Raw genomic sequence first — 26,120 nt, 5'->3', positions numbered from 1 at the left:
TAGCTCAAGAAACTGTTATTCAGCTAGTTCTATTACTTGGGCATGCCTTATGTACATAAGGATGGTTTGAATTCTTATACGATTTTCCAAATACATCGCAATAAATTCGAAAAGTAACATCATAATGCGATTAAAACTGTCCCTCAACCGTATATAATGCGATAGTAACTTCAATAGAACTTTATACGATTTAATGCATACACCCTTATGCGACTCCTGATTGTTAAAGATACCTGTGCAATCCGTCAATCGTCCTATTTGTAGGTCAGTACTTTTGAAGTGAATATGTCGAGAATTACCTACAGACTATTTCAGCATACTGTTTTCGGAGAATTTGTTCAGAAGATCCATACTTCGTAGATGGTGAACCATTAACTTCAGAATTCCTACCGGTTTTTTTTTTGCAGATTATTCTCGCGATTTCATCCAGGAAATCGTAACGTGGGTAGATCACCTTAGAATGGTGCGTTACGGTGTAAGATCTACCACATCGCATCAAACTTTAATCTTGCTATTTCACTGCCTAAAGTGATAGCATACCAGATTAAAATTTGATGTATTTTTGTAATGGTTATGTTTTTATTTATGTTTTGTTTTTAACTTCTAATAAACCTTTTTGTTTCAGGAGGATTCAGGTAATTTTATTGTATAATAATACCATGTTTTAAAAATAGTAACTGTGACGAGCGTATCACTTATGCCTTATTCAGTATATATTACTTAATCCTTTATTCTCTTTTCAGTGAAGAATCTTACCACCATTCCTGGCGCACTAATCAATATTTTTTTAGCAAACCACCGTATACATCACCATAATAATACATGCGAACATGTTTAAATATCTATATCGTTATCTGGAAGCGTTTGGTACGGGAGGTCCACGCTTCCATCTTTCCCCTTGATTTCAAGGTGCAGAATGTTTTCAAATATTGACTATGCTGAAATATTTCTATCCCTTGAAATCTTCTCTGCGGTACATGCTGCGCAGTTGGCCTGGCCGTTAGACAAGAAAAATGATAGACTTGAAAAGTCTTCATTTTCCAGGATGCATTCAAGTAATGGCTGCGTTAGTGTGAGATTAGATTAGATTAGATAGATTATTCTCGCGATTTCATCCAGGCTTTTCTCTAGGATTCTTCATGGGGTTTCACCCAAGATTAAAGGGATTTGTTTCGGGTTTCCTTCAGGGAATCCCTACGAGATTACTTTATTGGTTTGTTCAGGAGTTCCTTTGGGAATCCCTTCCAATAATAATCCAGGAATTCTTTCAAGGATTCTTCCCAGCATTTATTTGAAAGTTTCTTCCGAGATCCCTTCAGACATTCCTCAATTGATTTCTCCTAGAATTCTTGCGGGGATTTCTTATGCCATTTTTCTTTCATCGATTTCTAAGGGATTCCTTTTGGGATTATTTCCGGAATTTCTACATTGATCCTTCTCGGGATTCCTGCATTTCCTAAAACAGAATTTCTTTACAGATATTTTTCTTCAGATATAGGGTAAGTGTACCAATTATGGCTATAGTACCAATTATTCGCCATAGTTAATTTTCACCCTTTAATGATGTAAATCAACAAGAAAAATTTTGTGAACAACAGATCACGTTCACAAAAGATGGTTGCAATCATTCAAACTTCACAATATGCTCAACTTATGATAGAAATAAATCATTTTCCTTATAATTTCGGCTTCCTTGCACCCTTTTTCGCCATAGTGTACCAGTTATGGCTAACCCCATAAGGAATGCATGCAAATAGTGCGAAAAGGAACCGAAGTTAAAAAATATAACCATAACTGGTACATGGTTCCTTTCATTGGCACACGCTGCAATAATTACTTAAAGTAGTTTTGGCTCCGTTTCGATATTTTTCCTGTAAAGTATGGAAACTAAGCTGTCTTGTAACTTATTGATAGAATCGTTGGTCTTGTCGTTATTTTTGTATAAATAGCTTTCCTTAGGTAGTGCCATAATTGGTACACTTACCCTATAATTCGGATTTTATGAAAAAAAATTCAAAAATTTCGGGATTGAATCCTTCCGGTTTTTTCTTAACGTATTATTTTCGAGATTCCATTAAGGATTCCTCTGGATTTTTTCTTGGATTTTTTTCTCAGGATTCCTACAGAGATTTCTTCCGGGCTTCCATCGTGGATTACTTCTAGGAATCCTTCCGTGATCATTCCGTGATCCTCCCTGGATTTTTCAATGGTTTGTCCTGGGTTTCCTTTAGGAATCTCTTCCAAAAATAACTCAGGGGTTCTTCCAATGTTTCTTTCCGGGATTCTTTCCAAGATGTTCCCCGAGATTCCTCTCGATTTTCGTTGGTTCCTTCCAGGATTCTTTCAGGGATTTCTTCGGTATTTATTTTTTCAGGATTCCTTCATTGATCCCTCTTGGATTGATAGATTGATTTATCTTTATTATAGAGACTTTCAGCCCTTGGCTGGTTCGTCTCTAACCCTCTTGTAATTATTTATGGGGTTTCTCCTGGAACTCCCTCAGGGATTACTCCTGGATTCTGCCAAGGGTTCCTACAGATTTTTTTTCTGCAATTACGTTAGCAGTTTCTCCCGGATCCTTTCATTACCTTGCGCTAGGATTTCTTCCGGGATGCCTTAAGAGAAATTATCCGACATTCCATCAGGGTTTCTATTATTGATTCATACCGGGATTCCATCATGTCTTTGTCTCAAGGGTTTCCCCCGGGATTGCTTACAGGCTCTTTCACAGATTTTGCTCGAGATTCGATCAGGAATTCCTCTCTATAGTTTTTTTAGGATTTCTTCAGAGATTTGTTCCGGATTTTCTTTCTTGATTCCTTAAGAAATTCCTGCCAAGATTTTTTCCAGGATTTTTTTCAGGAATGTCTTTTGGATTTTTTTCCGGAATTCCTTCAGCGATTTCTTACGGGATTGTTTTCGGGTTTTTTTTTCAGGATTCTTTCATTGATCTTTCCTGGGTTTCCTTCATGACTTTCTTTTGGCATTGCCTTAGGGATTCCTCTAGGATTCTGTCGTAGGTATCTTCAGTATTTCTTCTGCAATTACATTACTTTTTCCTAGATTCATTCATTCAATCCTCCTGGGTTTTCTTTCGGAATGCCTTCAGGGAAATTTTCCAGAATTGATTCAGGGTTCCTATCATTAATTTTTCCCGGGATTCCTTCATAGGTTCGTCTCGGAATTATTCCAGGGGCTCTCCCAGGATTCCTTCCGGATTCTTTCACGGATTATTCTCAAGATTCGATCAGAGATTCCTCCAGGGAGGTTTTTTCCCAGGATTCCTTCAGGGATTTCTTCCGGATTTTCTCTCAGGATTCCTTAAATTTATTTATCAATCCTGAGCAGAGAAGAATATCAAATTAATAAATACGAAATAACATAACCTGTTTTTATATCTTGGTTTGTTATCATTATCTAATCAAGGCATTATTTCTCCATAACATCTTTTGTTGGGCAATCTTATTTTGTTATAAGCAACGTATTGGTATACATTCATTAAATAACATTTAAATAATATGTTTTGTTGTAAAACAAATTTAGTTATTATTGAACTTTAGAGTGTGCATAAATATTTAATCATCAATACCACAACGAGAACAAGTTTAGAAATCAAAACTACATCATTAGATTTACGTTGTTTTCAGCTTTCCGTGATGGGGAGCTTATGCATAATATCTCATCTGTTCACCTTCCTCTTTTCTCTGGCCTTACATACTAACTGGTAGAATACCAGTTTCTCAGCTTAATGTTTTAGATAGTAGAGTCAACATTGATCAGCGAAGATGAGCAACCTGTATCAAAAAGAACACGATTTCACGATTCCAACAACGCCAACGAGCTATTTTACAAGATGTTTTTGATCAGTTGGAAAAATTCCAGGAGGAACTTATTGAAAAGTTTCTTAGAAAAACACCATAAACTTCAGACTAGTCCTCTGGGGAAATAAAAAAAAAAATGGGTCGATTATGGTGGAGAGGGGGCACTATATCTCTATCGTGGCATTTCCCAATCCTAATATTAAACTTAAGGCACATTATTATAGTCATAGCTCATTTTGTTTTTAAATTATTATCAATAACTTCGAAAGTTCAAAATTTGTTATTGAAATATCTTTATATTCATTATTATTAAGTTGTTATAGAAACCAACAAAACATGTTATCATATTGGACTTCCAGGAACGTTTTTTTGTTATGATTTTTGTTGTTTTGCCGCTTATGACAGACAAGTTTATAACATAATATATTATGTTAAAAACATGAAAATAACTAATTCCATTGCTCAGTTATTTTGCCAAAATAACGCATTTTATTATGGCGTTGTTATTTCCTTCTGCTCGGGAAGTGTTTCATTTAGGGATCCCTTCCAAGAATAAATCAGGGATTCTTAAAATAATTCTTCCTGGTTGTCTGTTTAACACTTCTCCCGAAATTTATTACGAAAACAATTATGAGGCACTACATATGCACATTAAAATATAACATCTTGTAGTGGAACACTACAAATGCGTAGGACATCACATATCGACATACACTCCCGTTCAAAAGTTTGGGGTCACCCCCTCAAAAACATGTCATTTTTTTAGGCCCATATCTCCGCCAATTTGCTTTCGATTTCGAAACCCTAGGTTTCATTCAAAAGATAATAAGTCAAAGAAACTTTGAACATGATTTAAAAGAAACTTTTTCAAAAAATTTTGTATGTAAACTTAACCCAAAGTTGCCAATTTTTCTAAAAAATGAATATAAACTTACGGCAGTGTCGCTGGAAGTTGGGTCGACCAAATTTTAAGATGAGAGCGGTAATATGACCCATTTTCTATTAGCTTTCAACTGCTTTTTACAGAACTTAGCTAAAAAATCTAGAAAAAAAGTTATTAAGTAAATTAATCCTTGATGTCATCGACCAAAAGTTTGGGGTCACCCCTCAATATGATGTATCGGCCAAAAGTTCGGGGTCACTTTCGTAAAACATGGAAAAGTGATTTGTTGATATCTTTGTCATCTTTCATTCAATTTTAATTCTTCTTGGCTTACTTGAAACAAAATGAATGATACTTACTGCATAGACATTGAACCAAACATATTTGTTGAAATTTACATACTAAAACTTAACGTAAAGTTGCCTCATTTTTTGAAGCGTGGTAAAATGTGCTAACTTTACATAAAATTTTTATATACAAAAATCGTTAAATACGTTAAGTTGAAGACATCAAACGTAAATTTAGTTAATTATCTTTGAAATGAGCCAAAAATAATTAAAATTTAACTATAGATGACGAAGATATCACCAAATCACTTTTCCATGTTTTACGAAAGTGACCCCAAACTTTTGGCCGATACATCATATTGAGGGGTGACCCCAAACTTTTGGTCGATGACATCAAGGATTAATTTACTTAATAACTTTTTTTCTAGATTTTTTAGCTAAGTTCTGTAAAAAGCAGTTGAAAGCTAATAGAAAATGGGTCATATTACCGCTCTCATCTTAAAATTTGGTCGACCCAACTTCCAGCGACACTGCCGTAAGTTTATATTCATTTTTTAGAAAAATTGGCAACTTTGGGTTAAGTTTACATAAAAAAAATTTTGAAAAAGTTTCTTTTAAATCATGTTCAAAGTTTCTTTGACTTATTATCTTTTGAATGAAACCTAGGGTTTCGAAATCGAACGCAAATTGGCGGAGATATGGGCCTAAAAAAATGACATGTTTTTGAGGGGGTGACCCCAAACTTTTGAACGGGAGTGTATACAGCACATAACATAAATTTTACCCTGTTACCCTAGTGGATAACAATTTCCGAACCCAGGATAACGAGTTTTCATTATTGTTCTAGGCTCATCAGTCAATCCTGTAATAGTATTTTTTCTGGCGGGTTACCTTTAGTTAGCAACAATAGTAGCTCGAGTTTTGTCTAGGAATTTATTATCATAAGGCGACCTCCTGATTTGGCTGTCATTACGAGACGTTTACGTTTTGATGTCCCTGTTTTCTGCCCGAAATGACCTGAAAATAGGCCATCAAAATGAGATTGCTGAGATCTTAGGGTGCTCTTTTACTTCAGAGCACTATAAATGTGCATTATACTTAAGAAAATGCTAACAAGTTAAAATAACACATTTAACACAAAAATAAAACTTGTAATAAATTCCTCCCGACTTTCCTTCTTCGATTTCTCCCGGGATTCCTTAAGGGATTTTTGCCGGGACTCCTTCCGGCATCCAATTAGGGCATTCTTTCGCGGATCTCTTCATTTTTTTAGGGATTTCTTCAGAGAATTATTCTGGGATTCTTTCGCCGATTTCTCAAGGGGATTCTTTAGAGATTCATGTCGGGATTTCTTTAGAAATTTCTTCTGGGTTTCTATCAAGGATTCCTTAAGGGATTCGTACTGAGATTTGTTTTATTTCTCCTGGGGTTCTTTTAGGGACTCCTACAGAATTCTGCCTTTAGAAATTCGTTCTGGAATGCCTTTCAAGATTTCATCAGGGATATTTTCCGGCATTCCATCAGAGGGATTCCTCCCGGGATTATTCCACTGATTTTTCACGAAATTTCATGAGCAATTATTCCTTATCACGGTGTGTTGTGTAGAACAACTTTATAATAAAAAAATAAGTAAGTCTGAAATTTTGCCCAGTGATACTTTGGGCCATTCCCTTCAATTTGCTGGGTCGGTTGAAAACATTCATCGGGGGGTCTAGAACAAAAATTTTTTTTGAATGTTTTTCATGCAAAAACAGTTAAAAACGCATATTGTAAATTATTGCATCTCCTACAAATATTCATAACTTATTTGTCTTTGAGGATAGAACCATAAAATTTTCAGGCGTTTTGAAGTAGTATGCGTATATGACTGTGTGAAAATTTCATTAAAATATGTTGAATGGTTTTCAAATAATAGCAAAACTATCAAACGCATTCTAAAATACTAAGCTTAGTAGCAAAAGTCCAACAAAATATCTATATTTTTTATATAATAATACATGAAAAAATTTTAATTCTAAGGACCTTGAGTCATTATGATGGTGGTATGTACTGTGAAAACTTGTTTTTCAAATAATGAACAATTACATAGTCAAATACATGAAAGGAAAACACACACATTGCCATTATGTAGCTTTTGACTAAACTAGGTATTAATTATTTATCTCAAGAACGCGGTTTTGCGTATACATGTTCTTTTTTTTCATTTTTTTAATGATTAAGGTCTTATCTAAGTATCAGATTGCAAGCGAAATGCTTTAGGAGAGCGTGGCGCAATAGTGTGGATTACAAAAAAAAACTGTTTGTTATTTTTCGAAAGATATACATTTATGTTGAAAATATTCTACTAGTGAACGACGCCCTAACAATGATCAATCACACTTCCTCATGCTTGGAGGAAACCACAGAAAATATTTTTGAGACATCATATGCAAATCGATAAGACTATTTAAACCATTGTTATCAAATTGTTTTTTCTTGGACTTATGCTGAACAGCCTAACTTTCATGCCTAATGTAGAAACATTTTCAATAAGCACTCCGTTCTTTTAACTCTTCTTTCAGAACTTATTATCAGTTATTTGTTAATAAATGGTGGCATAAGTAATAAGCATCATACAGCTATTAAATTTAAAGACAAACCTAAGTTTAGGTCCAACAGCTATGTCAAATATCATGGAATAATCCGGAAACTATGTTTAGTACCGTAAAGTTGACCTTAATCGAATATTGCCCAACTGAATTCTGTTTTGATTTCAGTTCTCGTTATTGTGTCCTGTCTTGGTTTAATGTGGACTCATACCCACAACTTCAATGTTATGTGGTCTTTAACAGAGTTAACTTGTTTTTATTCATTGACTAAGGTGAAATACTATTTAATTTTGAGCTTGTGAACATTAATTCCAAAATAATTTAGTTTCTATACTTTTTCTTCGAAACAGAGATGTTTCCCAATCGTCGAGTGCTTTTCTTGGCTTACCAAATAACATTAAAATATTTTCTTTAGGGAAGGCCGACATGCTCAGCAATCATGATAAATGTGTTTATTATAGGATTCATAATAGAGGCATACTTGTACTTGTGAACATGTATACGCAAAACCACGTTCTTGAAATAAATAATTAATACTTTAGTGAAAAGCTACATAATGACAGTGTGTGTTTTACTCTCATGTATTTGACTATGTAATTGTTCATCATTTGAAAAACAAGTTTTCACAGTACCGCCATCATAATGACTCAAGGTGTTTAGAATAAAATAGTTTTCATGCATTATTGTATAAAAAAAATATAGATATTTTGTTGATCGTTTGCTACTAAGCTTAGTATTCTAGAATGCGTTTGATGGTTTTGCTTTTACTTGAAAACCATTCAACATATTTCAATGAAATTTTCACACAGTCATATACGCATACTACTTCGAAACGCCTAAAAATTGTATGGTTCTATCTTCAAAGACAAAAAAGTTATGGCTACTTGTAGGAGATGCTATAATTTACAATATGCGCTTTTAACAGTTTTTGCATGAAAAACCTTCAAAAAAAATTTGTTCTAGACCCCCCGATGGATGTTTTCAACCGACCCAGCAAATTGAAGGGAATGGCCCAAAGCATCACTGGGCAAAATTTCAGACTTACTTATTTTTTTGTTTTAAAGTTGCTCTATAAACACACCGTGTTATGTCATGGATTATTCCATGATTATTCTTGTTTTTGCTCACGAGATTCATTTAAGAATTTTTTATCGGGATTCCTTCTCGTATTCCTTCCGTTCTGGGAATCTTGTTAGGACTTTCTTCCAGGATTCCTTTATTGATTCCTCCCGCAAGCTGCACAAAACCTTCGCGGCGGAATGCTTGAAGTCAAATTTTTAAACAAGTTTCTGTCTGTATAGGACAGATCGGTGAAGTACTAGATTTGTAGTAATGAGCTGAATTTTAGTATGGTGAGAAGGTCAATTCTCCGTTTCTGCAATGAAATGGTGCAAAAAGTGTGGGTATTATGATTCCTTGCCTAATTTGATGCTGTTTGAGCAAAACTTTGGGCAACAGTGTTGTTGTTTTCTCCATTTCTTGCAACATAAACAACATAGTTATCCAAAGTTTTGCTCAAGCAGCATAAAATTAGGCAAGGAATCATAATACCCACGCTTTTTGCATCATTTCATTACAGAAACGGATAATTGACCTTCTCACCATACTAAAATTCAGTTCATTACTATAAATCTAGTACTACACCGAACGTGCCCCATTGATGAACAATTGAATTTAAATGTACTAAAATCATCATTAATTTTCACTTATACACAATTAAAGACAGCGAGTTGCTCTATAGCCAAACCAGGGCTATCAAAAGTTCATATGATCTGTGAACACTTCAATTCGTTAGGGATCATTAATCATGATCTTCCGTCAGAGTACACACTCCATTTAATCTCGTTAAAGTCACATCAATATCGAATCAAGAGACAAATTACACATCGAACTCCAACATGTAGTTCCCCTATACGCAAACTGCACGGTGGAATTCAATATAAGACGGGCACCATCATAGTAACCGCAAACGCAATTGTCACAAGAAACACTTCGCCGAGTCACGGATCATTTAATCCGACGCTGAGCACGGATTTACCGGCAACCATCTGAATTCGATCGATCATCCGGTTCACGACAGGTTCACGATCGGTTTGGTTTGTTAAATTGAGCGTGTCGGATGTGCCGGTGGCGGGCGTCTTGATTTGACGTCGGATCAGGTCGTTGTCACCGATGCGACGATGGCATCAACGGCACGGGGCCGGGCGTCTTCGCCAAAATTGACAGTCATTCGAGATGCAGGCACTGACGAGAAGTACCTACGTACCTACGACATGTCGAATCGCGATGTTAAATTGTCCGAATCCGTCATACGGGTTGAGTTCTGCTAAGATTATGCAAAACGCAATGAAGAAGAGTGCGGGGTGGAACGAGTTCTTAAAAAAACATAAGGCTGAGAATCAGAAACAGCTGAAATTCAAAAGACTTTGTTTAATCGAAATAGTAATGAAAAGTACCAACCATACACAAGAAATGACTGCCTTATGTGATTTCAGCCTTACGTTATTCAGCTTTTCGTAGGTAGCCCAGCAAACAAGAGGTTTATATGTCCTCTTCCAGAGCTGGAATGAACAAAAAAACATCGAAAAGTAAACATATTGGCATTCATAAGGTTTCAATGTATTGAACGATGCATACATTTAAGCATTAAAATACATTTGTAATGTTCATTAAACTTCTTATTTGAGGTAATATAGATAGATGGCGCATTTGCGAGTGAATTTTCTTGGTGTCTCATTTGACTCCAATTTCCCAGTCTCATCCGAAAAAAACGGACAGGTAGAACAGGGTAGAGTTGACTTCATTTCATACAGCAGGAATGCACTTTGGGTCCCTTGTACACCGTCGCGTCGTGTGGTTGAGAACCGTGACCGCGTGCCAATCTTGCCATTATTGCATTGTGGGCGCTCAAATGAAAAGCAGGCAGGGAGGCAGGCGTTGATGGATGTTCGTTTTATTTGCGGTAACTCCCGGTGTTGAGGAGTGATTGTAATGACCGCGTCACCGCCATTCAAATAAAGGTGCAAAAAAAGCGTTAGTGTACAAAAGAACTGTTTAATAGCTGTTACGCTCCTTGGGGAAGTTAGGTGGGCATAACGTCGGGTAGATGCCTTTCTATTGTATTTCTCTTGATTTATTGACTGGAATTGTTTTAGTCTTCGTACACAAAGGCGTAACAGAAAGATATGAGTCAAATATCATCATAATAAAGAGGTGAGTCAGCCTAGGTATACTGATCTCTTCTACTGAAACTTCCTTACAACTCCCTAAAACCCTCTAAAACTCCCTGACATCCCCTTTAAGTCCTCCTTATTCTTCATCTTGACGTAACGTCCCAACTGTGACAACGCATGCTTCTCAGCTCAGGCACAAATTTCGCAAATGTAGGAAACGTGCCTCTGGAGCCGACCTACTGATACCTGCCTTTCAGCTTAGTGTTCTATGAGCACTTCCACAGTTGTTAACTGAGAGCTGTCTCTGCTAATGATCATTTTACATACATATATCCGTGTACCAGGCACAAAGATACTCTAGTCCAAGGAAGGCAAGAAAATTTTCTTTATCATATGTTCTTGAACCGACCGGGAATCGAACCCGTTACTCTCAGCAGTCATGCTGAATACCCACGCCTTTACATCTGTGGCTATATGGGTCCTTCTGAAAACCTCCGAAGCTCTCTGAAATCTTCTCGACATTCCCCAAAACCTCTCAAGGTGTCAGGGAAGCTTTGAGTCCTCCCGGAGCCACCATCCCCTCGGAACCACTTGAAAATTATGAAACTTCTTTAAATTCCTGAAAGTCCGTGAAATCTTTATAAATCCTTAAAATCCTTATAATTCCTTGGAACTTCCTAAAACATATAATTGACATAGAATTAGCATTAGCATTAAGCGAGTCGCACAAATTCGTAGGTGGTACAGTCCTAGACCGCTGTTATGAGGGTTGCCTCCTTCCCGTCCGAACCAAAGCACAAAGATTTGGGACTAATCTCTGACACTTAGACAAGACTGACGCAATCTTCCAATGGTCGAGCACTGTCCTGGCCACGTCCTTGCGACTGCTGAGGAATGGGAAAGAATGGTTAGTTTTGGACACCTATGAAAAATGTAGACAACTCTACGATCTCTCAGGCCTAGGTGTCACGGGAATTTGGGTGGAAGGGTAAACTCCAAAGGATACGCTTGGTTATCGTTCAGGCACACCATTGTTAGACTGCTTCGAATCAGTTGTCTGCCCAATTCATCCTGGGTTCCTCGTCATCTTGTTGGCATTTGGTTGAATTACTAGATTCTTCGGTTGATAATCTGAAATATAAAATAATATTAACATCGTACGTCAAATAAGCTTCGCTCGCCACAGTTACATATTTTTAAAATATTATTTATATCGTACGATACATTTACATACATACATATATCAAGATCAAAATTTGATTTGGTAGATCTTACACCGCAACGCACCATTCTAAGGTGATCTACCCACGTTACGGGGTTCCTAAAACATATAATTGACATATTTAAAAAATAAAACATCGACTACACTTAAAATCAGAAAAAAATTGTAACAGAAATTACTTTGGAACCCTATGTACCTATGGGCCAATGTACCAGGAAACACGCCCAATAATGAGTACATAGATGCAAAAATTAAAATAGAACCATGCAAATGCTTATTTTTATTCTTCGTATCGAGCCTATGTTTGTCAACATGGATACGAAACATTAAACATTACACATTCTCTATTTTATTTTTCGTATCGAGCTTCTCGTTAAGCGCCAATGGAACATAAATTTAACATAAGAACCCTTAAATGCGACAAGCCCCACGTTGGGCGCCAATCTAACAAATAATGCACTATTTTATTTTGTGTATCGTACCCACGTTCAGGCACTTAGATACGAATGGAACATTACAAATGCTCTGTTTTTTTTTTTTCATATCGGGCCCCATGTTTGGTACCCAACAGAAAACTGTGAACCCTACAAATGCATCGTGTCTCACGTTAGGCAACATGCAATGAAAAAGAAAACAGAACAGAACAGAACAGAAAACAGCTTTCATTATTGTTCTTGATCCCTCAATCAATCCTGAGATCGTAGGGTAGCGAATCACTTGGGCAGCGGCGGGTATTTTGGGCACTCTTCGCTATAACTCAGTCAATTCCAAACCAATTGACTTGAAATTTTGTACATGGCTAGATTATGTGCGTATCTGATCGTGTTTCAAAAATCAAGTCAATCGGTTCAAAATTGACTGAGTTATAGCAGCAAGTGCCCAAAATAGGTGCTTCTGCCCAAATGGTCCCAGACCCTAATTACATAACACATAGGATAGAAAATTTACTTCATCATATGCGCTAATTCCCTAATTGAGGGCCCATATAGCCGAGGCGGTAAACGCACGGATATTCAGCATGACCATGCTGAGGGTGACGGGTTCGATTCCCGGTCGGTCCAGGATCTTTTCGTAAAGGAAATTTCCTTGACTTCCTTGGGGATAGAGTATCTTCGTGCCTGACACACGATATACACATGCAAAATGGTCATTGGCAGAGGAAACTCTCAGGTAATAACTGTGGAAGTGCTCATAGAACACTAAGCTGAGAAGCAGGCTTTGTCCCAGTGAAGACGTTACGCCAAGAAGAGAGAGAGAGAGAGAGAGAGAGAGAGAGAGAGAGAGAGAGAGAAAGATGCGCTAATTCCCGTCACATTAAACGGAAAATAGCCGATAATTACAAATATTCCAACTTTCCTTTGCCAAAAGCATATGGAAGCAAAATAAGTAAAATATCATATGGAAGCAAAACATGTAAACTATCAATAACCACCCCCTATAGCACCGGGAATCGCATAATTATGAAAAATTTCATGCTTCAATGTTACTCAATATACGAGTTGCAAATTTTTCTCGTTTTGCGAACGACGAAGGAAACCGCAACAAATCAGCAGCTAACCAAACTGTTCTTCATCAGCGTTCGATTTACAGTTCGCTAGATTCACTTGTTGAACTAGTCTTCAATTCACATCACACAAAAGCTCTGTGGCACTTCAAAGTTTGTTTTCACTGCTACAGAATGCAACAAAAGCTGTTCAGTTTTAATTAAATAATTCACTTTCTCCCGTCGGTTAAATGTAAACAACAAGTTGTCTCCGTCTAGGGAGGATGCAAGAAAATGTGTGCGTGTATTATCTCGAAACATCATATTTCACAACCACAGAGAAATATTTCTTCGTTGCACTGTGATGGCGTATTATGATCTGACGGGCTAAAATATATTGACATACTTAGGTCGTTATTCTAAAGCTTCATCCATCTCAATATAAAAGATGTTTGCTCAAAAATACTTTGAACACATGATGTGATTTGGATTACAAAGAATTTGACCGACTTTTCGAATAAACATCTACAGACAAATTATAGTTTCTGACCATCCTATGTCACGTAGAAGGTGTGCTGGGAATTGAGTTCAGGTTATGCCCGAAATAGACGTGGACTAGACGGAAACAGAATTCGAAGGGCAATAATTCATTCTTATTATTTTAAAGAAATTATAGTTCTTTCACAATATTTTTACATGATATAGAAGCTTATTTATGAATTAGTAATTCATACCAAATTGGCTATGAGATATTAGGCGAGGTACTAGAATAAACTCGATCATCATTGGTCGGTGCTTAGTTAGACTTTTTTTTTAATTTCTTTGTATTTGTGAATTTTAACTTAACCCTCTAATACCCAATCCCGCCTTTAGACGGGGTATAGTTTGAGCATTTTTGTAATTTTTGTTTCGTGGAAAATCAATTTTTTTATATTTTTGGCTGATATTTAGGACTGTTTTGTATATCTCAAAATAGTTTTTGGTGTATTATAAAGCGTATTTACATTTTTTGAAAATCATTGAACAATTATGTGTTAGTCACCTTTTAGAAGTCATTGTTTATTTTGTATTGAATCGCTACAATTAACATATTTTAAATTTTTCCCAAATCATTCTATCCTTGTTTAATAGTTTAAGGGAATCAAATACACTCTAAAATTGTTTTCCCTAAAATTACACGGAAAATAAAATTTTCTGTGAAAAAAATTTAAAATAATAATATTTCAAAAATAATCATAAAATCTCAAAATGTTTTCATCTAAAAAAATCCGTTCCCCAAATTGGCTTCCAGAAAAATATAAAAGTGTGGGGATGTTCAAAAATAAAAATTAGAAAAATCAAAAACTGAAATTCACGAAATCGAGAAATAAAAAGAATCATCTTCCAAAACATGTTTAAATCGATTTTAGATGACGAAAAATGATATTTAGATCAAAATAAAAAAATGGGTATTAGAGGGTTAAGCTAATTCTTCATAGCTTAGTTAGACGTGAATTAGATAAAACCCTAGTTCAATTACTTATAGAATGCTATTTGGGAATGAATAGTATTCTAATCGGCTGCCAGCGTATAAAAGCTTCCATTGCCAGCTACGTCAATCTTCTCCGTTATAAAGAAATGAAAAAAAAAAATATGAAATTATGACATCTACTTAACTAGTAACTCTCCCTCTCTATGATATCGGCAAAGTACAAAAAATAGATTAGTCAAACTCGAACTGTAATTAGATTCCATGAATAGAAATAAGTGCATGGAACGAGCTCACGAATTCATCTGCAAACAGTCTTTCATGACCATCGTGACACAAATTGAGTAATCAAAATACACGAGCAGCAACTAACCTAAGAAGACAGAATTCTATTATTCTGTAACAATTTCTGACTAAACCCGGGAAAATTTTTAGTGAAATTTCGAACAGTTTTCGGAGAATCTTTTCGGTTAATTGAACTCTTGGAATTTTTTCTATCCCCTGAGAAGAACTTTTTTTCCGTGAATTTTAACTTATGCTAATTCTTCACAAATCCTCAAAAGAACTTCAGATGAAATTTGTTTTTGTCCAACTCCTGGAAAAAGGATTTTTTTTGGAAAAATCCCACTTGAATAGACGAGGATTTGTAAGTCAAACTTCTTGGAGAATTTAATGAAGAGTTCAGAGCTTCCTAAATGAATAATGTCTTAGAAATGTCAAATAAAGATTCTTGTTTATTTGTAGAACTGACACTATTCATTTGGAGATGAACCAGCCTTGGGCTGAAAATCTCCCTAATAAAGCTAATAATAATAATAGAACTGACAATTTCCTAAAATTTTCATATTTTCCACCAGATAAAATTTAGAAAACGGTCTGATTTTTATAGAAACTAATGGAATCTATTAGTTTCTGAAAAATGCGGACAAAGTTCGGAAAAGTTTTTCAATGTATTCTAATACCATGTAATTTCTGCATTTCAGTTAAACCATCTAAAAATCATTGTAAAAACTGATCAGATTTATTCGATTTCAAACCTAACTTCTACCAAAAGAACTAAAAAAGCTAATCTTTGAATTCCGGTGATACTTTTTTGGAAGCTGCCCTATATCCTCCACAAATTCCGCCAGAGATTTATCCAGCAATGACAAAAAATATCGCCACGAGTTTGTACAAACAAAGGTCTACATTTTTTTCCTTTCTATACAAACAAATTGGATTTAGAATATAATTTTGTAATTTGAAATAAAAATCTTGAAAATCAGACAATGTAATTCAAGTGAACTAGTTGACACTATGTAAGCGTCCCAAAGAACCCTTTTGTATACAGGAATCTTCGAGCTTGATTTATTATCAGCCGCGTATTATGAATAACTTGTATTCCTCCATAGTCCAATACGTCTATGTTTTTTTTTTCGAGTAATGGTAATATTTTGATTACTTCTTAGTCCAAGAAATCTTTTGATTAGTTCGGATCTACAAGCGTAAGTAGTAGTGACCATTTGCAGCACTAATTCTAGCCGCATGTAACTTTACTCCGTCAACTGATGATTTTTACGAAAGTTTAGGGTCTCTAAGAATTTCTTTCAATATCGAATCTACAAACTCAACTAGTGAGCTCACGCAGTATTATGAATAAGGTTTTACTAATATTGCCTCACGCGTATTTCGAAGTGTTTAGAAGAACTCCCTAGGATTTTGGAAGGGTTTACAAGAATTGCCTTGAGTATCGTTGATGACCGATAGCGTAAGTTGTGATATCTCGAAGTATTACGAGCAACCCTTCTAAAACTCTTTAAATTTCTTGAAAATCATAACTCTTCTGGAACTCCCCTTAAACTTTCCTGAAACCTTCAGAAGGTCGGCTCCAGAGGTACGTTATCCTCCATTTGGGGCATTTGTGCCATTAACCTGAAACCTTATTGAAACCTCTGAACACTCCTTGAAAACCCCTAATGCCCTCTTGAAACTCCCCTTAAGCACTTTCCTGAAACTTCGCTAAACCACTTAACAATCTCCCTGAAATTCCACAAAGATCCTTAATACCAACTCAAACTCCCTGAAGCACTTTGCATATCGCCTAATGGGTCCTATAACGGTTCCCCGAATTCCATTACCCCGAATGACACATTACCCTGAATGCCATTTCCCAACAGAACATATGTATTCTAAATAAAACTTTTCCAATAGAAATTCATATGCGCAGAAAATAGTTTCCACCAAATAATTGTGATGCACTAACATTGAATGCAAATTAAATAGTATCATATGTCTAAAACTCCCTTGAAATACTTTGTAACCCCAAACACTCCCTGAAAACCTCTGAAGCCCCTTAAAAACATATAGCCCTTTGTATCTTTGTATCTTCCTGAAACCTCCCTAAACATTTCTAAACCCTACTCCTAGAATTCTATTAAGCACCTTGATATCATCTCAAACTCCCTGAAGAATCTCTTCTGAAATCTTCAAATGTCCCTCTAAACACTATGAAACAGCCTGAAATCCCCCCTTCTTAGTTTTGGAAGGTTTCAAGACTCTATGTGAGTACAGGGAGTTTCGAAGGAGCTCAGCAAGTTGCTGGTTGGCTTAATGGGGCTTCTTATGGTTTTAGGAGGATTCCGAGGGTTCGAGAAGTGCTTTAGTGGGCTCCAGGCAAGTTTCAGGAGAGTTTCAAGAGGTCTTATCTCCTGAAACTTGCCTGCAGTCCACTTAAACCCTTCTCAAACCCTCGGAATTTCCCTAAAAATAAGAAACCTTCTTAAGCCAACCTGAAACTTCATCCACCTCTTTGAAACTCCTCGTGAAACCCTTTTGAAACTTTCCTGGAGCCCACTAAAGCCCTTCTCAAAAACTCTGAATCCCCCTAAAAACATAAGAAACCCCCTGAAACCAACCTGGTAACCCCTTCGAAACTTCCTGTACTCACCTGAAGTCGCGAGGAACCTCCTGAGATAACCTGGAACCCCTTGTAGTATACTGAAACTTACTGGTACCATCCTGGAGCTCTCTTGAACCCTCCTGAAACCTCCTGAGACCACTCTAAAATGACCTTGAATGTCCTTTTTTGAATTCTTCCAAAATGCCATTAAACACCCCAAAATCCAACTGGAACTTCTCCAAACCCCTCATCGGAACTCCCGAAGCAGAATGGTCCACTTTAACTTGATGTTGAATGTATCTATGAGCTTGCGAAGGTTGTTACAAAAACTATCATCCATCAAATCCGTAATCGAAAAGAAGCAAATAATGAGGCACATAACAGTGCGAGTTACTTATTTGTTTGGTTTTCTTGGAGTTAACTAAATTTACTAATTCGGACGTTTTCTTACAATCCACAGACGTTGACACCAACGAACCGGACGAGAAATCGATGATCACCTACCTGAGTTCCCTGTACGACGTCTTCCCGGAGCCGCCCCAAATCCACCCGCTCTTCGACATGGAATCCCAACGAAGGGTACAGGAATACCGGGAGATGGCCCAAACGCTTCTCTACTGGTGCCGCGAAAAGACATCCCTCCTGCAGGAACGAGCATTCCCCACCACTCTGATCGAACTCAAACGGTTACTATCGGACCTGAATAGGTTCCGTAGCGAAGAAGTGCCACCGCGACTACGCGACAAACAACGACTGTTCACCATCTACAAAGAGCTGGAGAAATACTTCGAATCGATCGGCGAGGTGGACGTGGAAACCGAGCTGCGGCCCGAATCGCTGGAGAAAGCCTGGCACAGACTCATGTCCGCACTGGCGGACCGGGACATGATCCTCCAGCAGGAGGTGCAACGGCTCGAGCGGCTCCAAAAGCTCGCCGACAAGGTCCAGCGCGAGTACAAACACACCGAAACCGTGATCACCAAGATCGAAACCCGAATCTCAGAGGAGAGCCGCCGCATCGAGCGGCTGCATCCTGTGGAAGCAAAGAACATCGTCGAGGGACTGGAAGGGGACATCCGGCACCTGGAGCAGCCGCTCCAGGAAATGAACGATGACTGCCATAGCCTGAAGGACGGCCGGTACCCACAGGCTGGAGACCTGCATAAAAAGTGAGTATAGCGATTTTAATTTGATCTTATTAACGAGACGGGAATTGAAATCAGACGATGATTCTTGTTGGATTCTGGAAAAAACTATCAAAACTGAAATAGATACTAAAATTTTCGAAATTTGTTCTTCCACAGAGTCACAAAACTGCACCAACGGTGGTCCCAGCTGCGAACAACATTCCACACTAGTTTAGTACAAAAATTGTCCGGATTGAGCTACCCAGTTCAGGAGACGACGATCACGAAACAGACACGTGTAGTGACCGAAACACGCCAAATCGGAACGAATCCCTACTTCCGGGATGTCCAGGAGTACACCGAGTGGTGCCAATCTAAGCTGGTAAGTCTTACACATTAATATTGTCTCTTGTAGTCCGCTAACGTATTCGAATCCCCCGCGCAGAAACAACTACTCACCTCCGATTACGGATCGGACCTGCCGTCGGCCAAGGTCGAACGGGAACGGCACCAGCACGAGCACAAGGTGATTGATCAGTTCCACTCGAAGATTATCCAGGCCGAACGGCACCAGAGCAATTTTAGCGGCGACGAGCTGCAGCTGTACCAGCAGAAGCTCAGCCAGCTGCAGAAAATCTACGCCGAACTGTTGAGCACGTCGACGAAGCGGCAATCGGACTTGGACGCGCTGGCGGATTTCCTGGCGGTTGCGACGGCCGAGTTGAGCTGGCTCAACGATCGGGAACAGATCGAGGTCAGCCGGGACTGGGCCGACAAGAACCTGGACCTGTCGGCCGTGCATCGGTACTATGAGGTAAGTTTGGAATTTCGATGATTAACTTCTACCTACTATTGTAAACTACAAATTTCTTCTCTTCGCCTATGGAAACTACTTTTTTCGTTCACGTTCGATCATCATTTAACTAACCGTGAAATTGCGCGCAATCTCTAACCACTAGTCTACTTTCAAGCGTACGTACGGAAACGGTGACGAAGTAAGTACCGCCTGCCGCCGCCTATTGGTGGATTCGAGTTAGAGCTTTTGAATGTTTTCGTTTGAGTTTTGTTCTGTTGGGAAATTCTCGGTTGTATTCTTCAAATGGTGTTTTGTGCGTTAGAGTTAGATCAATATTTTGATTTCAGTATCTATGTGTTCTGGGATTTATTGAACCATTTAATCCTGAATCCATTATGAAGATATTACTACCCCTTAATTCCTTATCATCACAGACGTGAAAGACCGCTTCCTGGATGATTCCCGCTAACACCTTGACCTCTTGCCAGTTGCTGGTGGCATGCTGGGCTCCAGTCAAACGCTTATTTACAGATCTCGTTTTCACACTCATTATTCTGAAGACAATCCTCTCAGAATTCTGAAGAGAATCCTCTCCGGATTCTGCAAGAGAATCCTCTCCGGATTCTGCAAGAAAATCCTCTCAAGATTCGGAAGAGAATCCTCTCAGGATTCTTAAGAGAATCCTCTCAGGATTCTAAAGAGAATCCTCTCAGGATTCTGAAGAGAATCCTCTCGGAATTCTGAAGAGAATCCTCTCAGGATTCTGCAGAGAATCCTCTCAGGATTCTGCAGAGAATCCTCTCAGGATTCTGCAGAGAATCCTCTCAGGATTCTGCAGAGAATCCTCTCAGGATTCTGCAGAGAATCCTCTCAGGATTCTGCAGAGAACCATCTCAGAATTCTGCAGAGAATCATCTCAGAATTCTGCAGAGAATCATCTCAGGATTCTGGAGAGAATCCTCTCAGGATTCTGGAGAGAATCCTCTCAGGATTCTGGAGAGAATCCTCTCAGGATTCTGGAGAGAATCCTCTCAGGATTCTGGAGAGAATCCTCTCAGGATTCTGGAGAGAATCCTCTCAGGATTCTGGAGAGAATCCTCTCAGGATTCTGGAGAGAATCCTCTCAGGATTCTGGAGAGAATCCTCTCAGGATTCTGGAGAGAATCCTCTCAGGATTCTGGAGAGAATCCTCTCAGGATTCTGGAGAGAATCCCCTCAGGATTCTGGAGAGAATCCTCTCAGGATTCTGGAGAGAATCCTCTCAGGATTCTGGAGAGAATCCTCTCAGGATTCTGGAGGGAATCCTCTCAGGATTCTGGAGAGAATCCTCTCAGGATTCTGCAGAGAATCCTCTCAGGATTCTGGAGAGAATCCTCTCAGGATTCTGGAGAGAATCCTCTCAGGATTCTGGAGAGAATCCTCTCAGGATTCTGGAGAGAATCCTCTCAGGATTCTGCAGAGAATCCTCTCAGGATACTGCAGAGAATCCTCTCAGGATTCTGCAGAGAATCCTTTCAGGATTCTGCAGAGAATCCTCTCAGGATTCTGCAGAGAATCCTCTCAGGATTCTGGAGAGAATCCTCTCAGGATTCTGGAGAGAATCCTCTCAGGATTCTGCAGAGAATCCTCTCAGGATTCTGCAGAGAATCCTCTCAGGATTCTGCAGAGAATCCTCTCAGGATTCTGCAGAGAATCCTCTCAGGATTCTGCAGAGAATCCTCTCAGGATTCTGCAGAGAATCCTCTCAGGATTCTGCAGAGAATCCTCTCAGGATTCTGCAGAGAATCCTCTCAGGATTCTGCAGAGAATCCTCTCAGGATTCTGCAGAGAATCCTCTCAGGATTCTGCAGAGAATCCTCTCAGGATTCTGCAGAGAATCCTCTCAGGATTCTGCAGAGAATCCTCTCAGGATTCTGCAGAGAATCCTCTCAGGATTCTGCAGAGAATCCTCTCAGGATTCTGCAGAGAATCCTCTCAGGAATCTGAAGAGAATCCTCTCAGGATTCTGCAGAGAATCCTCAGGAATTCTGCAGAGAATCCTCAGGATTCTGCAGAGAATCCTCTCAGGATTCTGCAGAGAATCCTCTCAGGATTCTGCAGAGAATCCTCTCAGGATTCTGCAGAGAATCCTCTCAGGATTCTGCAGAGAATCCTCTCAGGATTCTGCAGAGAATCCTCTCAGGATTCTGCAGAGAATCCTCTCAGGATTCTGGAGAGAATCCTCTCAGGATTCTGCAGAGAATTCTCTCAGGAGATTCTGCAGAGAATCCTCTCAGGATTCTGCAGAGAATCCTCTCAGGATTCTGCAGAGAACCATCTCAGAATTCTGCAGAGAATCATCTCAGGATTCTGGAGAGAATCCTCTCGGGATTCTGGAGAGAATCCTCTCAGGATTCTGGAGAGAATCCTCTCAGGATTCTGGAGAGAATCCTCTCAGGATTCTGGAGAGAATCCTCTCAGGATTCTGGAGAGAATCCTCTCAGGATTCTGGAGAGAATCCTCTCAGGATTCTGGAGAGAATCCTCTCAGGATTCTGGAGAGAATCCTCTCAGGATTCTGGAGAGAATCCTCTCAGGATTCTGGAGAGAATCCTCTCAGGATTCTGGAGAGAATCCTCTCAGGATTCTGGAGAGAATCCTCTCAGGATTCTGGAGAGAATCCTCTCAGGATTCTGGAGAGAATCCTCTCAGGATTCTGGAGAGAATCCTGTCAGGATTCTGGAGAGAATCCTCTCAGGATTCTGGAGAGAATCCTCTCAGGATTCTGGAGAGAATCCTCTCAGGATTCTGGAGAGAATCCTCTCAGGATTCTGGAGAGAATCCTCTCAGGATTCTGGAGAGAATCCTCTCAGGATTCTGAAGAGAATCCTCTCAGGATTCTGAAGAGAAGCCTCTCAGGATTCTGGAGAGAATCCTCTCAGGATTCTGGAGAGAATCCTCTCAGGATTCTGGAGAGAATCCTCTCAGGATTCTGGAGAGAATCCTCTCAGGATTCTGGAGAGAATCCTCTCAGGATTCTGGAGAGAATCCTCTCAGGATTCTGGAGAGAATCCTCTCAGGATTCTGGAGAGAATCCTCTCAGGATTCTGGAGAGAATCCTCTCAGGATTCTGGAGAGAATCCTCTCAGGATTCTGGAGAGAATCCTCTCAGGATTCTGGAGAGAATCCTCTCAGGATTCTGGAGAGAATCCTCTCAGGATTCTGGAGAGAATCCTTCAGGATTCTGGAGAGAATCCTTTCAGGATTCTGGAGAGAATCCTCTTCAGGATTCTGGAGAGAATCCTCTCAGGATTCTGGAGAGAATCCTCTCAGGATTCTGGAGAGAATCCTCTCAGGATTCTGAAGAGAATCCTCTCAGGATTCTGAAGAGAAGCCTCTCAGGATTCTGGAGAGAATCCTCTCAGGATTCTGGAGAGAATCCTCTCAGGATTCTGGAGAGAATCCTCTCAGGATTCTGGAGAGAATCCTCTCAGGATTCTGGAGAGAATCCTCTCAGGATTCTGGAGAGAATCCTCTCAGGATTCTGGAGAGAATCCTCTCAGGATTCTGGAGAGAATCCTCTCAGGATTCTGGAGAGAATCCTCTCAGGATTCTGGAGAGAATCCTCTCAGGATTCTGGAGAGAATCCTCTCAGGATTCTGGAGAGAATCCTCTCAGGATTCTGGAGAGAATCCTTCTCAGGATTCTGGAGAGAATCCTCTCAGGATTCTGGAGAGAATCCTCTCAGGATTCTGCAGAGAATCCTCTCAGGATTCTGGAGAGAATCCTCTCAGGATTCTGGAGAGAATCCTCTCAGGATTCTGGAGAGAATCCTCTCAGGATTCTGGAGAGAATCCTCTCAGGATTCTGGAGAGAATCCTCTCAGGATTCTGGAGAGAATCCTCTCAGGATTCTGGAGAGAATCCTCTCAGGATTCTGGAGAGAATCCTCTCAGGATTCTGGAGAGAATCCTCTCAGGATTCTGGAGAGAATCCTCTCAGGATTCTGGAGAGAATCCTCTCAGGATTCTGGAGAGAATCCTCTCAGGATTCTGGAGAGAATCCTCTCAGGATTCTGGAGAGAATCCCTCAGGATTCTGGAGAGAATCCTCTCAGGATTCTGGAGAGAATCCTCTCAGGATTCTGGAGAGAATCCACTCAGGATTCTGGAGAGAATTCTCTCAGGATTCTGGAGAGAATCCTCTCAGGATTCTGGAGAGAATCCTCTCAGGATTCTGGAGAGAATCCTCTCAGGATTCTGGAGAGAATCCTCTCAGGATTCTGGAGAGAATCCTCTCAGGATTCTGGATAGAATCCTCTCAGGATTCTGGAGAGAATCCTCTCAGGATTCTGGAGAGAATCCTCTCAGGATTCTGGAGAGAACCCTCTCAGGATTCTGGAGAGAATCCTCTCAGGATTCTGGAGAGAATCCTCTCAGGATTCTGGAGAGAATCCTCTCAGGATTCTGGAGAGAATCCTCTCAGGATTCTGGAGAGAATCCTCTCAGGATTCTGGAGAGAATCCTCTCAGGATTCTGGAGAGAATCCTCTCAGGATTCTGGAGAGAATCCTCTCAGGATTCTTGAGAGAATCCTCTCAGGATTCTGGAGAGAATCCTCTCAGGATTCTGAAGAGAATCCTCTCAGGATTCTGGAGAGAATCCTCTCAGGATTCTGGAGAGAATCCTCTCAGGATTCTGGAGAGAATCCTCTCAGAATTCTGGAGAGAATCCTCTCAGAATTCTGGAGAGAATCCTCTCAGGATTCTGGAGAGAATCCTCTCAGGATTCTGGAGAGAATCCTCTCAGGATTCTGGAGAGAATCCTCTCAGGATTCTGGAGAGAATCCTCTCAGGATTCTGGAGAGAATCCTATCAGGATTCTGGAGGATTCTTTCCAGAATCCTGAGAGGATTCTCTCCAGAATCTAGTGAAGATTCTCTCCAGAATCTAGTGAAGATTCTCTCCAGAATCTAGTGAAGATTCTCTCCAGAATCTAGTGAAGATTCTCTCCTGGAATTCTCTCTGGAGAGAATCCTATCAGGATTCTGGAGAGAATCCTATCAGGATTCTGGAGGATTCTTTCCAGAATCCTGAGAGGATTCTCTCCAGAATCTAGTGAAGATTCTCTCCAGAATCTAGTGAAGATTCTCTCCAGAATTCTAAGAGGATTCTCTCCAGAATCCTGAGAGGATTCTCTCCAGAATCCTGAGAGGATTCTCTCCAGAATCCTGAGAGGATTCTCTTCAGAATCCTGAGAAGATTCTCTTCAGAATCCTGAGAGGATTCTCTTCAGAATCCTGAGAGGATTCAATCCAGAATCCTGAGAGGATTCTCTTCAGAATCCTGAAAGGATTCTCTTCAGAATCCTGAGAGGATTCTCTTGAGAATTCTGAGAACATTCTCTTCAGAATCCTGAGAGGATTCTCTTCAGAATCCTGAGAGGATTCTCTTCAGAATCCTGAGAGGATTCTCTTCAGAATCCTGAGAGGATTCTCTTCAGAATCCTGAGAGGATTCTCTTCAGAATCCTGAGAGGATTCTCTGCAGAATCCTGAGAGGATTCTCTTCAGAATCCTGAGAGGATTCTCTTCAGAATCCTGAGAGGATTCTCTTGAGAATTCTGAGAGGATTTACTTTAGAATTCTGAGAGGATTTACTTCAGAATCCTGAGAGGATTCTCTTCAGAATCCTGAGAGGATTCTCTTCAGAATCCTGAGAGGATTCTCTTCAGAATCCTGAGAGGATTCTCTTCAGAATCCTGAGAGGATTCTCTTCAGAATCCTGAGAGGATTCTCTTCAGAATCCTGAGAGGATTCTCTTCAGAATCCTGAGAGGATTCTCTTCAGAATCCTGAGAGGATTCTCTTCAGAATCCTGAGAGGATTCTCTTCAGAATCCTGAGAGGATTCTCTTCAGAATCCTGAGAGGATTCTCTTCAGAATCCTGAGAGGATTCTCTTCAGAATCCTGAGAGGATTCTCTTCAGAATCCTGAGAGGATTCTCTTCAGAATCCTGAGAGGATTCTCTTCAGAATCCTGAGAGGATTCTCTTCAGAATTCTGAGAGGATTCTCTTCAGAATCCTGAGAGGATTCTCTTCAGAATCCTGAGAGGATTCTCTTCAGAATCCTGAGAGGATTCTCTTCAGAATCCTGAGAGGATTCTCTTCAGAATCCTGAGAGGATTCTCTTCAGAATCCTGAGAGGATTCTCTTCAGAATCCTGAGAGGATTCTCTTCAGAATCCTGAGGAGATTCTCTCCAGAATCCTGAGAGGATTCTCTTCAGAATCCTGAGAGGATTCTCTTCAGAATCCTGAGAGGATTCTCTTCAGAATTCTGAGAGGATTCTCTTCAGAATCCTGAGAGGATTCTCTTCAGAATCCTAAGAGGATTCTCTTCAGAATCCTGAGAGGATTCTCTTC

The 26,120-nt window shown here is 39.4% G+C and overlaps 1 protein-coding gene across 49 annotated transcripts in view; it reads left to right on the top strand.

Moving 5' to 3' along the window:
• The window catches only part of LOC109422269 (dystonin), a 707,557-nt gene that overhangs the window by 526,877 nt on the left and 154,560 nt on the right, over nt 1–26,120 (top strand). For 31 of the 49 annotated variants that reach the window (XM_062860152.1, XM_062860156.1, XM_062860154.1 and 28 more), the window contains 4 exons: nt 18,264–18,972; nt 19,108–19,312; nt 19,376–19,744; nt 19,890–19,925. In XM_062860152.1, the coding sequence (XP_062716136.1) occupies nt 18,264–18,972; nt 19,108–19,312; nt 19,376–19,744; nt 19,890–19,925 (1,319 nt within the window). The remainder of the gene's footprint in view (nt 1–18,263; nt 18,973–19,107; nt 19,313–19,375; nt 19,745–19,889; nt 19,926–26,120) is intronic. The other 18 variants (XM_062860149.1, XM_062860139.1, XM_062860130.1 and 15 more) reach the window with 2 other exon arrangements.

This window comes from Aedes albopictus, chromosome 3 (assembly GCF_035046485.1).
Source record: "Aedes albopictus strain Foshan chromosome 3, AalbF5, whole genome shotgun sequence".
Classification (NCBI taxonomy): domain Eukaryota; kingdom Metazoa; phylum Arthropoda; class Insecta; order Diptera; family Culicidae; genus Aedes; species Aedes albopictus.
Note: the sequence above shows the minus strand (reverse complement) of the source record. Positions and strands in the feature narration are given on the sequence as shown.